Source organism: Oncorhynchus nerka, linkage group LG15 (genome assembly GCF_034236695.1).
Source record: "Oncorhynchus nerka isolate Pitt River linkage group LG15, Oner_Uvic_2.0, whole genome shotgun sequence".
NCBI lineage: Eukaryota > Metazoa > Chordata > Actinopteri > Salmoniformes > Salmonidae > Oncorhynchus > Oncorhynchus nerka.
Genome location: NC_088410.1, coordinates 66,362,890 through 66,378,455, shown reverse-complemented (window position 1 = coordinate 66,378,455; position 15,566 = coordinate 66,362,890). Strand labels below are relative to the sequence as shown.

The 15,566-nt window shown below is 41.7% G+C and overlaps 1 protein-coding gene across 1 annotated transcript; it reads right to left on the bottom strand.

The window, feature by feature from the left end:
* Positions 1 to 1,093: 1,093 nt before the first annotated feature.
* LOC115143146 (protein transport protein Sec61 subunit alpha) lies at positions 1,094 to 6,420 on the bottom strand. The gene is made up of 12 exons (XM_029683257.2): positions 6,291 to 6,420; positions 5,354 to 5,421; positions 5,169 to 5,234; positions 4,983 to 5,061; positions 4,590 to 4,721; positions 4,379 to 4,488; positions 3,985 to 4,138; positions 3,629 to 3,789; positions 3,229 to 3,426; positions 2,888 to 3,079; positions 2,621 to 2,697; positions 1,094 to 2,484 (listed from the first exon to the last, which is right to left on the bottom strand). The coding sequence occupies exons 1-12, from the start codon at positions 6,295 to 6,297 to the stop codon at positions 2,298 to 2,300; spliced, it is 1,431 nt and encodes a 476-aa protein (XP_029539117.1). The 5' UTR covers positions 6,298 to 6,420; the 3' UTR covers positions 1,094 to 2,297.
* Between the last annotated feature and the right edge of the window lie 9,146 nt (positions 6,421 to 15,566).

Here is a 15,566-nt window from a genome sequence, read left to right as displayed (position 1 = left end):
CAAATGTTGTAACAATGTGTAGGGCTCCATATAGCTCCGCACTGACATGATTGGTTGACGGTAGGTGGGGGCAGTGCGTCCTGTATAAACACAAACACACTTCCTTGAAAACGTCCTTCACAACAGCTCTACTTCTCGAAGTGCAAGAAGTATGAATGCCCTGACTTATGTAGAGGCCACATTGCAGTAAATACTGTATGGCAAATTCGATGCTTGAATGACCATACATTGGCTTTTAATGGCCATAAATTGTCAACCGATCATGTCAATACAGAGCTATACGGAGCCCTTCGCATTGTTAAAACGTTTGGGAGACGCACGGCGATGCGGGCCACATGGCCATATCAAGCATAGATCGGCTTTAATGTACAGGTATGACTTAAAATGCTGTCATACGGCCTCTGCGGAAGTCAGGGCATATTTAATGCGATTCGTGGAGCAGAGCTGTTAAGGAAGTGGGTTTGTGTTTATACAGAACCTTCCGCCTCCACCTAACGTCAACCAATCATGTCAATGCGGAGCTATTCAGAGCCCTTGTTAAAATATTTGGGAGGTGTACGGAGCTCGATTTGGCCTCCGCAAGCTCAGCAATTGCGTCACACCCTCTGTAACAGTTTTGCGTCCATCCCTTTCATCGCCCCTACCTGGGCTCGAAACAGGGACCCTCTGCACACAGACAACAGTTACCCACCCATCTGTCCACAAAAGCTGCGGCTCTTGCAGAGCAAGGAAGGTCTCAGAGCGAGTGACGTCAACCGATTGAAACTTTATTAGCGCGCACCCCGCTAACAAGCTAGCCAATTTCACATCGGTTACACCTCGGAGCCTCAACACCAAGCATAAATCGGCTTTAAGGGATAGAGATCCACAGCCCCCTCCCCGATTTCATCGTGAGGGACAATAAACTTGACTGAATTAGCTAGATACAAAAAGTATGTTGGTTTACACCATAGACCATGAGTTTACACTTCTAGATATTGGAAAGTTATTTTCATCATGTGACACAAAGCTACTTTGCTCTAAGTGTGTTGTGATGGATTTATCCAGACAATAATTCAAGTTGTTAGTGTAATCTTTACAAAGAAAAAACAACTTTTCCCTAAAATGAGTTTTTATTGAGAAAGATCTTTTTTTTCCCGGAAAACATTTGTTCGGAACAGCATACTATTATTATTTTTTTTTTACATATTAAAAAAAAGTATTTTACACTGTTGATGGATTCAATGCATGGCATATATACAGAAAACCAAAATCCACGACATGTGAAAGTGTTTTTAATACAGTCATGCTCAAAGCAGACAAAAACACACAAAATAAATCTTTCCTCACCCAATCTTACCCAACAACGTGGGCAAAAGGTATGAACGTGGCATATATACGATTACCTCTCCCTAAACGCACGCCCAGTTTCAACATTAAGGCCCTTCTGCTGAGTGGTTCACTTGATAAACTCTTCCACTGCTGCACACTTTTTGACAAAGCTGGACCACAGAGCCCTACACTCTACCTGATCCTATATTGGATCACTGCTTTAAAACAGTCACGTCTGGCAGACAAACATGGTTATGTTCTAAATAGTTCTGAGCCTGGTCCAAAACTTCCTTTGCTACTCAGTGAAATGAGTGGCCATCAGGTCAACACCCCAGATAAAGATTGTACCAAAGAGCCCAGCTGTGAAGGTATACTGTACACTCGTACTCATCTATATCCTCCGGGTAATAGAGATGATGCAAATTAATGTATATACTGTGTATACTGTGTTGGGTTGTATGAAAGAAGTCCAATAAGAGAGGGACTGCCCTCATCCCAGTGTAGCACACATGATTGCATACATGAGCCACAGAGCTCTTCTCTGTCTGAAAAGGAACACCCCCTCCCTGTGGATCAGACCATTTTATACAGATATGAAACACTCCAGATGACTCTGAGAAGGCTAACCAGTCCCAGGCATCAGGCAAACTGAGTTGAGAGATTGATCTATGTGTTATGACTCAAAGGGGGAGCAGGCCAAGGGTTGTGAGCAGGCCAAGTATTGTGAATGTCAGGATGTAGTCAGTCCCACCATTTTGCTACACAAACCATTCTGTTCGAGCTGAACCTTCTATAGGCCATGTCAGGGGGAGATGCCAGAAAGCACCCGGGAAATGACAGATTAATTATGCAGATTTAAAAAATCTAAATGGACATAAATTATGGGAATAATAATTATAGATGGAGATTTGGTGGGACTTGGTCTGATCTGTCCATGTGCATTAAGAGGGTTGTTTCGTCACAGGTGTTGGCAGCCAGGTGTCTGTCTAGAAGAGCAGGGCTCCCATGCTGCCCATTTCACTCTGCTCCTTGACAAAGATCTCAAAGTACTGGTAGATGATGGTGACGGCCAGCAGGATACCGGTTCCCGAGCCAATAGCACCCAGGAAGTCTGCCATGACAGAAAGGCCACCGATACAGAGACCACCAAAGGCAGCTGCTGTGGGGATGTACCTTGAACACACAGAGTAGTAAAGCACCAATCATTACCTGAAGAAAGTTTGGAATAGTATAATATTAAACCCTGGTAAAGCTATGATGATGTGGATTGTTATGGCTAAAGGTTAGAGAGATGGCTGAGATTGTTCACCTGTTGAGTTCATGGACCATGGAGGTCTCTCTGTGTCCCCTCATAACCATCTGTTGCTCCTTTAGCTGCTTAGCCACCTGGGAGACAAAACACACCGTTTACATAACATCTACAGGTCCACTGACACACGCTGCCCACAAAAGCCCTGGAAATGTTTAGTTAATAAGATTTCTACATCAAAACAACTTGAGTAATTTGAATGAAATCGAATTAGTTGATGAATACATAGTCTAACAAATGTACAGCACATGTGGTAGCAGGACTTACATCTTTGGCAGATGAGCCGGACACCTCGATCCAGGTCTTGGAGAAGAAGGCACAGGAGCCCAGCATGAAGCAGATGTAGATGGCAGCATGGATGGGGTCATCTAGGACCGAGCCAAATGACTCCGGGGGAGAGAAGTAGTAACATAGCCCACCCACTGGGTAGGCACGGGCTGGACCACCTGACGACGTATCCTACAAACACACACGTCTGGTCATCTCATATAGTCTGTGCCGCTGGATATGTTCATGTGACAAACATGTCAAATGTAGTTAAATTGAGTTTAGACATGGTAGTTCAGATATGGTAGAGCAGGGATAAAAAATAAAGGGTGTGTACTTACTGACCAGGTGCCCAGCAGGTTAACCAGGAAGTTACCACTGAATCGTGTGGAGAGCATCTGAGAGATCACGTACAGGTTGGACACGAGGGCAGACTGGAGGATGATAGGAATGTTGGAGGTGTAGAAGAGCTTGATGGGATAAGTGTTGTATTGGCCACGGTAACGGGCAGACTTGATGGGCAGATCCACCCTGAAGCCCTGTGGAGAGATGGGAGGAAGAGACGGACATGGTGAGATACAGTATACATTTATAAAGTCTAAATGGACATTACTAAAAAGGTGAAGAAAAAAACTACCACATTGTGTTGTTTTTTGAGTAACTAATTATCTGACACTAACAAATGTGTTCAACTCCTTTAACTGGTTTTAGGACAGACAATGAAGAAAGAGCGTTACTGACCTGGAAGTATATGACTACACCAAAGACGAAGACAGTGGCGAGGAGGTTCATGAGGTTGGGCAGGTTCTGGCGGTAGAAGGCCTCTCTCAGGGCGCGCACCTTGTCTGTTCGCGTGGCCAGCAGGTGGAAGAGAGCAATGATAGCCCCCTCAAACTCTGTGCCTGAACACAAGACAAGATACTCAAACATCAGCCTCACATCAAGAGACCAACTGGCCATACTCCTGGGGGGTTTTAAGGCCAAGTCTGGATCTATAGGAGCCCTAGTTGGTCTTTTATGAAATTACTACTTGGAAATTAGTAAATCTGTCCTAAATGTACACCCAGACATGGAACATCAGTTTCAATGCCCCATACCTCTGCCAGTGTTGACGGTGGTGGGGCTAAAGGCCTTCCAGACGATGGTCTCACAGATGTTGGTGGCGATGAACAAAGAGATACCAGAACCCAGACCATAACCCTTCTGCAGCAGCTCATCCAGCAGCAGCACGATCAGACCGGCCACAAACAGCTAGAGGGGGAGACAGATGGGTTAGAAAGACAGAGACAAACCACTCGCACTAGAGCCATATTTGACTTCCTTTAAATATACCTATTCTTCCTACATTCCATGAAGTAATCTGAGAGGGTTGGATTGATTCAAGAATATGATGTGAACCTTGCTCTATATTAGGACCAAGCCTGGATCTGATAGGGGAGATAAAGAGTAGGGCTAAGAATATGACTCAGAGGGGTGGGGAGGAGGGCCCACCTGGATGATGATGAGAAGACAGATCCCAGCGCCCATATCGGAGGGGTCTCCATACATGCCAGTCATCACATACACGATGGCCTGACCAATGGTGATGATCATACCAAACACTGTAGGAGATGGCAAGGGGTTAAATAATCTATGGCTTCATTCACAGTAATGCTTGTGCTTGATAGAATCAAGTCAAAGATACTCAAACTTGTGGTCTTACATTTCTGTGCTCCATTGAAGAGGGCCCTGTCTTTGGGTGTGTCTCCCACCTCGATGATCTTAGCCCCAGCCAGGAGCTGCATGATGAGGCCTGAGGTGACGATCGGAGAGATACCCAGCTCCATCAGGGTACCTTGAGGGAGAGACCCAGGGGAAGTTAACAGGAGAGCAGAGCCATAGAGATGTTCAGCCATTCATTCATAAATAACACCATTCACCCATTCAAGATGGAGATAAAGTTATCCCTCCAATTGATCAAATCAACATTCATTAAACACTATCAATTCAAACACTGTTACTAATTAGTTGATATGTCCCTTGATTGACTTATCAATTCATTTATTCACCTGTTACTCTAATTTGATGTCTCTACACTGCAATAGTGACAACCCACCTCTGTTGGAGGCCAGAATCACTCTCATCCAGTAGAAGGGATCTGCAGAGTCTGATGACATGATGCCAAACAGGGGAATCTGGATGATAGACGTGACAGACATTCAGGTGTGAGGTTTTTATTTTTTAAATTCTACTTATTTAACATGCTAGAAAATATTGTGTGAACAAAAAGGCAGATATTTACCTGGCAGCACACAAGGAAAATGAAGAGAGTGATGGCTGTCCATAGTACCTTCTCTCTGAACTGGATCTGTTGAACAACAAATACAGCGAGACATGGAAGCAAAATGACAGCATTAACAACATAACACATACAGAGGTTATAAAGTTTAAAGTAAAACGATTCTTGTCATGAAGTAAATACTGTACCTTTCTTTCGGGTTTCTGGATTTCAGGTAATACAGCGCAGAAGGGCTTTATTACCTCCAGGAATTTGACTAAAAAACAGACAAGGGGAGGGATGTTATTGGTTCCCCCATAATAAACATCAATCAAGGGCAGTGAACCTATTTATAGGGGGACGTGGCATAGCGATACATGCATAACTAGAGGTTTGCATCTTTGGATATGAGTGAATTCACTATGAAAACAGATCGCACTATCAAAATAGTTAAATTAAACATTTTGCATACCAGCTAAAGGGTTTCAGTTAGCATTTGCTGCTTATGATATGGAGCTACTTATGGGGCAAACACTGACTGTTAGCTGTGCGTCGTCATCACTAGTCTGGTTGTCTGCTTCAAGTTTAGCTAGCTATGTTAGCATAACCCCTGCAAGATAAACCTGCAAAGTTACCGAGCTCTGAGATATCAATGATCATGTAACAATGGTAGATTTAAAAAAGTTATCAATGTAGCCGACTGGGCATTTAATAATACGAAGTAACTAACAAATATGTACAGCTCTTAGCTAGCTAGCTAATGTAATGTTAGCAAGTAGCTAGTTAACTTGCTATCAACTGACACTGACAGCTAACGTTAGCGAGCTAAATTAGTTAACCTTAATTAGTTAGCTAACGTTAGTCTAACCGTTAGTTTCTTCACAAATAACAAAGCTAACCATTTCATTGCAGTCATTGTTGTTGAAGACATGACTTCAAAATATGTTTAAACACGGAGTATTCGTCGTCAAACTAAATGTTAGCTAGCTAAATGCTTGCTAGCTAGCTAGCTAACGTTACAATGAAAATGGCCTCCTTAAATAGATCCAATCATAGAAAATTCTCATTGCTTGCATCTGATTCAAATGTTTCCTGTTTATGTGAAATCGTCCTTTAGCTAGCTACTTCATTCTAGGGGATACTCACTGCCCATGATGATGTCCCAAGCGTTACGTTCTTAGTGTATGGTCCCTGTGTCAGACAGTGGGTCTCTCCAGTTTTCGTTCTGACTACGGGCAAAAAGCTCTGCGCTTGGAAAGAAAGCACTTTAGAGACACGTCACCACTACACAGGCGCTTCAACACGTCAGTTCAACCGAAAGTGGGTGTGTCTTTAGTTTCTAGAGTTAAAAGTAAACTGAAAACTATGCGGTAGGGTCAATACTTTCCTTCTGTCTGCCCAGGTCGTTGTAGCACAGTACTGGCCCTCAAAGCATATGGCTAGATGTGTGTCGGCCAGCTTTTTCATAACCCCACTGTCTCCATGAAAAATGTGATGACTTTGATAGATTCTTATTATGACGAAGAGACATAAAATACAAACATTGACACGCCGTTGGCATGTAACAATAAAGAGATTACTTCCTGCAAACAAATGTAAGCGAATGGGCACATAACCCATTCAAACCGTGCTGCATTATGGGGATACATTTTTTTCGACTTGCAACTACATGTCCACTGCAGAAGCTTTACAAAAGAATGTGATCAAAGGACATCAAGTTTTGACTGCAGTCGACTGCCAGTTTCTGCAGTTGCTCTTCACCAACTTCATCCTGCAGCTATTACCTGCATTGTGGGAGGTTCTATTGTCAACAGATCATTAGAGTGTGAACCTTGGAACCAACTTTGCTTTTCATGTATGTATACAGTCTTTCTCACCAATTGATTGTACAATGTACACATGTATATTTTCAGTTTATGATTGTGTGATATGGGTGTTGGCGACATGTTTATTTTGACATAATAAAGAAAAACTTTTATAAACAATGGGAACAATGCCTCAGATCCCCCAAATGTTCTACAGCTGCACCATCGAGAGCATCCTGACTGGTTGCATCATCGGCTGGTATGGCAACTGCTCGGCAACCGACCTCAAGGCGCTACAGAGGGTAGTGCGTACAGCCCAGTACATCACTGGGGCCAAGCTTCCTGCCATCCAGGACCTCTATACCAGGCGGTGTCAGAGGAAGGCCCTAAAAATTGTCAGACTTCAGCCACCCTAGTCATAGACTGTTCTCTTTAATACCGCATTGCAAGTGGTACCGGAGCGCCAAGTCTAGATCCATAAGGCTCCCTTAACAGCTTTTAACCCCAAGCCATAAGACTGCTGAACAGTTCATCAAATGGCTACCCAGACTACTCGCTGTTTATTATCTATTCATAGTCACTTTACCCGTACCTACATGTACATATAACCTCAATTACCACTACTATCTTGTACCCCCGCACATTGACTCGGTACCAGTACCCCTGTATATAGCCTCGTTATTGTTATTTTATTGTGTTAATTTTTTAACTTTAGTTTATTGCGTAAATATTTTCTTAACTCTTATTTTTCTTGAAACTGCATTGTTGGTTAAGAGCTTGTAAGTAAGCATTTCACAGTAAGGTCTACACCTGTTGTATTCAGCGCATGTGACAAGTCAAAGTTGATTTGATGTTGCATCGACTGTTGGAAAACCACATCAGTGTCTGACTTTTGGCTGTCGCAGCTGCATCTCCCCCAGCTTCACTCCTCGACTTTCATCTACAGTCGGTTGCTTTCGCCTTACCAGTCAAACGAGCCCAATGGCCCGTGTGCAAGATATCAAAACCTTAATGTATCATGGGTAAATTGTGACTGACTGATCTACAAATCATAATGAGTAGTTATTTATGATGCAAAGTTCTTTGTAGATCAGTCAGTCAATCTGCAGTCTCCTGCACTGTCCTCTGAAATGTCGAAGAAGCCCAATCACTAGCAATGTTCGAGAGGATCAAAAACATAATGTGTCATGGGTAGATTGTGACTGACTGACTGATCTACAAATAATAAGGAATAGTTATTTATGCTGCAAGATCAGTCAGCACTATCGGCTGCAATGCCGAACAAGCCCACTGTATTTCAATGAAGCACTCAGTTATGGGGAATTCAAAGGTTCTGTTCATTCTAGTGTACTTCAGCAAATTTGGTTTGTCTGGCAACAATCAGCTGGGGGGTTGCTTTTCTGAGATCCTCAGAGTAGTCATCAAAGTCACCAACAGGCAACAGCACCACACTTCAATCCTCATTATTACAGCAGTACATCTTTTTTAAAATGTATTTCTTCACCTTTATTTAACCAGGTCTAGCCGGCCTGACGCATTGTTGCACATGAAAGGAAGTTAGGCTAGCAAGCAAGTTTTTTAACCAGGGAGCCTAGGAAAATAAAAACCAAAATCATGTACTGTATGATAGAGTCATAGACCGTTTAGGCAACATGAAAGAGGAGGATGGCATTTCTCTACAAGTATTGTGAGTCAACATGTTTTTTCTTCTTGCACGCACGCACACACACAGAAATCAGTACCATCAACAGCCACATCATATTTAGCTTACTTTGATTGGACTAAATCGTTTTTTATATTTTTTAGGTGTGGATGTATTAGACTAAGCATAAGTGATAAGATTATGATAAAATGTTGAAGTTGAAATGATGCTGTTTTCTTTGCGACTTGCGGTAACTCTCTGTGGTTCTAAATCAATAGTCATTTAGTAGTCCGAAAATGTTGTAAACATGACCTTTCTTGACCATGTTGTAGGTCATGTAACTGTTTGTTACATGCAATATGTTTTGTGGACTTCACCGAACAGATGCTGCTCTCCGGTTTTGTAATGAAACAAATGTCTGGTTGAAGTTATTCTGCCACTGTGTCTTCTTATTGTCTTGGCCCGAGGCCTACAGTATATATCACAGTGTCGAGGCATATGAACTAACAGGTTACACATAGGTTGTAATATGGCTTTTTTCCCCTGGATTGGCTTCCCCAGTGATTTTACCCACATACCACTAGCTACTGTTAAAATGCTTGATGTGTATATTATTATGGGTTATACATACAATACTGATGTTGTTTAAACATGAACAAATAAGCCCAATAATGCTTACAAACAATAATTTAATAATGGGACATTAGCAGTTAAAGGGAAATGTAACATTATTTTTTACTTTATATTCATCCTCTCCAGCACCACACTAACATCAACATTTGTGAAAATTGTACAGTTTCTATGTTTTGTAGTAAAAAATATAGAGCAAGATAAATGTTTCCAATGACATTATAAACCAATTAGTAAATTGGTCAAGATCACAGGATACACACCGATGATGTCATTGGAAACACTTATCTTCCTCTACCGTTTTTACTACAAAACACAGAAACCAGTGGAGGCTATTGAGGGGAGGACGGCTCACAATAATTGCCAGAACGGAGCAAATGGAATGGCATCAAACACATGGACAATATGTGTTTGATGTGTTTGATACCATTCCACTGATTCCTCTCCAGCCATTACCACGAGCCCATCCTCCCCAATTCAGGTGCCACCAACCTCCTGTGGTAGAAACCCACCATATTCATATATGTTAATGTTGGAATGTTGTTGAAGATGATGAATATGAAGTTGAACAATGGTGAAGTTTCCCTTTAAAGAAGCAGATTGTCGTTGTTACTCCAAAAGTTACATTTGTTTCCATACAACTTTCCTCCTGAAGGCGTCTGCACACTAGGTTCAGTTTTCCTCCTAGCATAACTCGGCTAGGTGAAGTAAATGTCTTTGCCTCGCATGCTCCATTAAAAGACCTTCACTTGAAAAACTAGGGGGGGGGGAGGAACGGGGTTGGTCGAGCCAATGGCTAGCTGAATGTGCAAAGTTGACGAGAGGGAAGATGAATTACTTCCCGGTGTCTGTGATGCCTGCCATTTGATGCGACGCAGACTAGGTGGAGATTGTGATGAAACAGAGAAGACACTGTCTGTCCTGCTGAGTTTTGATGCAATCTTTACCCAACAAAGTCAAGTTAGGATCGGTCAGTTATCCCGTGAGAGCTATTGTCCAGAACCCATTATGGTGTTTTAGGTGCTAAGCTTATGGTCATGTTGCAGCAGTGTGTAGGAGGGCACAGTCCTGGATGTGAGAAGTATGCAGGAGGGCATGAGCAAAAAGGAATGTGTAGTATCTGTGGGAAAGGTTGTGTGTGTTAACTGTACGGGGGGACTATGGTGTTGGAGAGCAGAAGTGTCCGTTGAGAGAAAGGCAGGTCGAGGTTTCCAGGATCAGAGGTGTCTTATGCTGAGGCAGTGAAGAGAGTAGGAGAGGAAGATGGGTCCAAGGCGAGGGATCTTAAGAGGTTACTTATCAGTAGACCGAGGCCAATAGAGATAGCAATAACATGTGCTTTGGTAAGGTTGGCTTCTTAGTTTTCATCTCCATGGTTATTAACTGTAACGCAGAAATGAAACATCTCAGAAAATAGATGTTGTGGTGGCAGCTGTAGAGTAGTATTTTAGTGTACAAGATTTTACTGCAGAGGAGTTACAAGATGTGTTGAACGATAGAGTCCCGTCCTCCCAGGCTGCCGGTCTGGTGTAAGATCAGGGCCATGTAGTGGAATACTGGTGAGGTTTTAATGGGTGTAGGGTTAGTTGGTAGGGCAATTTTTCTTCCCTTTTCCCCTCCCTTTTTTGTGTCTCAAAGTGTAATGATTTCACACGTCAGAACAGTTGGTGGAACACAGGGCTAGATAAGATTTATAGATGAATAACGAGCCTCACTTTCCAGTACAGTAGGTGGCGCTGTGTGCACTTTTCAGTTGGTTGCGATCCGTCATGTAAAGAATAACAAGACCAATGGGAACAAATGAGTCATAATGGGCAGCACCAGCAAGAAGGTGGGCAGGGCCAAGCATGAGCTAGCGAGATCCCTCTGGCGCGTTCTAGCATACATCTGCATATTTCTGTTAGAGAACGCCTCCTCTTTAAAATGCATAATGTGCAATAACTCATTTTGCCTTGACACTCCTTTTAAACAATGTGAATTTTTGCAAAGGGTAATGTTTACAAAACTTAGTCCACTCTGTTCATAACAGATTCTTGTTTGGAACAAAAAACTATTGAGAAAATGTGCAGAATGTCGGCCAAAACCACCATCTTCTCCCACTGCAAGCCATTGGGCTTCCTCTCTCTACCATATTTGGTAGTGAGTGTAAACGCTAAGAGGATGCTTCACATTTATACATCCGGTGAAATATCTGTCTCATTGTTCTATGACTAATCCATTGTTAGTTAGCTCAATGTTCTTGTTCTATCTGTGACCACAAGCTAGTGAGCTCAGTGCAACAAACACTTAATCGAAGAATCCCAACTGTTGACCAATCACCAACGAAGGGGTGTAGACTTCAGCTACTGAACTTCGGATTGCCTCAGGAAAAAACGTGTGTGTGAACATCCGAATAAATCGTATTATTTTTTAAATAAAATATACAGAAAAACCAGTATACATACAAGTAGTATGCAAACAGACAATGATAACATATGCTAGGAGGTACAACAAACTACAGATTATACAAAGAGATAAAAATATACACATCGATTGTTCTAACAGCTTTCTTAATAGAAGAATGTAGAATGGTCTTACTGTACTGTTCAAATTCCTTATAGAAAACATGGAGTGTTCATTCGTGAATTTACATTTTGCCATTAGCACAATTAGATTGATGAGGTAAAATTGTTTTTCTTTATCCTTATTATAGTTAAGGAAACTGAGCAGCACATTCTCCCATAAAAAACAAGTCATCAAGAATATTAGCAATTATAAAACTATGAATAGCTTTCCGTCTGTAAGGGATCTTCGGAAGAAGAGGAGAAAAGGATCGGAGGACCAATATGCGGCGTTATGCGGCGTGGTAAGTGTCCATTGTTTTTTTAATAAGAAATAGTACACATGAACAACCGAATACAAAAACAATAAACGTGGAATGACCGAAACCCAAAACAGTACCGTGTGGTGAAAAAGCACAGACATGGAAACAAACACCCACAAACACACAGTGAAACCCAGGCTACCTAAGTATGATTCTCAATCAGAGACAACTAATGAGACCTGCCTCTGATTGAGAACCATACTAGGCCGAAACATAGAAATCCCCAAATCATAGAAAAACAAACATAGACTGCCCACCCCAACTCACGCCCTGACCATACTAAATAATGACAAAACAATGGAAATAAAGGTCAGAACGTGACACCGTCATTTCTTTACATGTAGACAATGACAAAAATGAATGCAAAACTGTTTCTGGATGCTCAACCCAAAAAGTACAGTTAATGTTAATGTATTTTTTGAGTTTCTTCAGGTAATGATTCGCAGGGTAATACTTATGGATCATTCTGAAAGAGACATCTTTGACCTTGTTAACGAGCAGGTATTTGTGTTGTAATAACCAGACTTTTTTCCAGCAGATATTATTGACAAATGTATTCCAGTAAGTTGTGACATAAGGAATGGATACAATATCCATTTGAAATAAAGCATGTATAGATCTGTTGTTCTGAGGGAGCACATCCAAAGAAACATTTGCCGAAGACCAAAACGAGCAACAACGTCACAAAATGTCGTCATAATACACTACCGGTCAAACGTTTTAGAACACCTACTCATTGAAGGGGTTCTCTTTGCTTATTTGAGCTGTTTTGGTTCATTGTCCGTGTTTCTTGGCCCAAGCAAGTCTCTTCTTATTGGTGCCCTTAGTAGTGGTTTCTTTGCAGCAATTCAAGCATGAAGGCCTGATTCACACAGTCTCCTCTGAACAGTTGATGTTGAGATGTGTCTGTTACTTGAACTCTGTGAAGCATTTATCTGGGCTGCAATCTAAGGCTGGAAACTCTAATGAACTTATCCTCTGCAGCAGATGTAACTCTGCGTCTTCCATTCCAGTGGCGGTCCTCATAGCGCTTGATGGTTTTTGCGACTGCACTTGAAGCAACTTTCAAAGTTCTTGAAATGTTCCATATTGACTGACCTTCATGTCTTAAAGTAATGATGGACTGTTGTTTCTCTTTGCTTATTTGAGCTGTTCTTGCCATAATATGGACTTGGTATTTTGCCAAATAGGGCTTCTGCCTGCGGCTATGGAATCCTGACCTGTTCACCGGACGCGCTACCTGTCCCAGACCTGCTGTTTTCAACTCTCCAGGTAGAGATACTCTTAATGATCGGCTATGAAAAGCCAGCTGACATTTACTCCTGAGGTGCTGACTTGCTGCACCCTCGACAACTACTGTGATTATTATTATTTGACCATGCTGGTCATTTATGAACATTTGAACATCTTGGCCATGTTCTGTTATAATCTCCACCCGCTTCCTCTCTAGGTTTCTTCCAGGGTTTTGGCCTTTCTAGGGAGTTTTTCCTAGCCACCGTGCTTCTACAACTGCATTGCTTGCTGTTTGGGGTTTTAGGCTGGGTTTCTGTACAGCACTTTGAGATATCAGCTGATGTACGAAGGGCTATATAAATAAATGTGATTTGATTTGATTTAAAAGGAATGAAATTCCACAAATTAACTTTGAAGAAGGCACACCTGTTAATTGAAATGCATTCCAGGTGACTACCTCATGAAGCTGGGTGAGAGAATGCCAAGAGTGTGCAAAGCTGTCATCAAGGCAAAGGGTGGCTACTTTAAAGAATCTCAAATATATTTTGATTTGTTTAACACTTTTTTGGTTACTACATGATTCCATATGTGTTATCTCATAGTTTTGATGTCTTCACTATTATTCTGCAATGTAGAAAATAGTATATACAATAACTTTTTCAGGTGGGAAGCAAAAGGACGCCTTTATATGAATCAAATCAATCAAGGACATCAGCAGTCCACATGTTTTCTGGCACCAGCAGGTGTCCCCATCACTCTACAATGCAAAGGGATTATGCTGTCAAATAGTACTAAATATATCCAGCAGGAGGCAGACTGGGTCTGTAATGTAATATTGTGGCTCAAACAGTTACGAAATAGGAATATGTGAATGTGGAAATGCGTATGTAGTTATGAAATGTGGAGTAGGTACAAACACCAAATGACACAAACAGTTGTGTGATGATTTCTTGGAATGACTTGTTATGTTCAAATGTGACAGGATATTTTAGTCAGAGAAGAACCCATTTATTTTAACGGCGTATGTAGTATTGTAGTATTGTGCAATATATTGATATCATGCTACAGCTAATTGAACTGAACATTGTATTAACACGCATATTTATTGACCATTGTATTACCATGTATATGTTGGGACATGCCCTCACAAGATAAGAAAGGGGCAACACTTTAACTTCTGCAGACATTTGAACGTAAATACAAAAATATGTACAAATACATGGGACACCTGCACTGTCTACTCTTTAAAATTTGTAAGTCGCTCTGGATAAGAGCGTCTGCTAAATGACTTAAATGTTAAATGTTAAATGTTAAAAAAGCATTGTTTGTTCAGAGTGGTGACATAATCAGCCAAAACCATGTTTTAGGATGTCGGGAGATGACGTGGAAAATGGCCACTAGGGGCAACAGAGAGCGCTGTTACATTCTAGTATGTTTTGGTTTTGCTAGGGCATTGTGGATAGGGAAGGCGGATTGGCGTAAGCACCTGCCCCTGATTCGCGGGAGCCAGACTTGTAACAGAAATTCTGGTGACCTTATTTGACCTTTTATACTGCTTTTGAGACACAGTTGGATCCCATCTTGGGGCGCTACTTGTTGAGTAATTAAAACACTAAACTATCACAATACAGTAACTATTGGTCACTCTATTATTTTTCCTTGTCAGCCACCATTTCTCCTAACCATGACCTCTCCACCAACTGAGTAAGCACAACTGCATATGTCTGTTGTGGGAAATGGATAACACAATCTGTAGGCCTAAATATCTCCAAACCTAAAATAAAATGGAGCATACATATGAAATAAATAAGTAATTACAATGTGTTTACGTGTGTGTGTGTCATTTTTTGTTGTTAGCCAACCATCTGTGGTTTTCTGCTTCATAAAAAGCTGAGGTCTGGAACTCCCTCCAGGTCATCTCTTTCGCCATTCCTTGGCCTTGGTTGCCTGATATCTCATCCTGAATTTGACATACATTCATTGTGGAGAACAAAAGTCAGTTTAGCCTGAGCGATTTGGGTGGGTAGCCAGGGAATGGCCTTGGTACATAAAAACGTATTTTGCAAAACAAACATATTTGCCTGCCACTCATGGGAACCCTATACATATGTGAGGGCTGTTGGGGCCGTGTCAGCTCCAGATGACAAAACCTGCACACACTCCCAGAGGGTTGGTTGCAGGTCTGCCAACTTCCTTTTGGTCATTTATTTATATTAATCAGAGAAATATCCAATAAACCAAACTGTTGC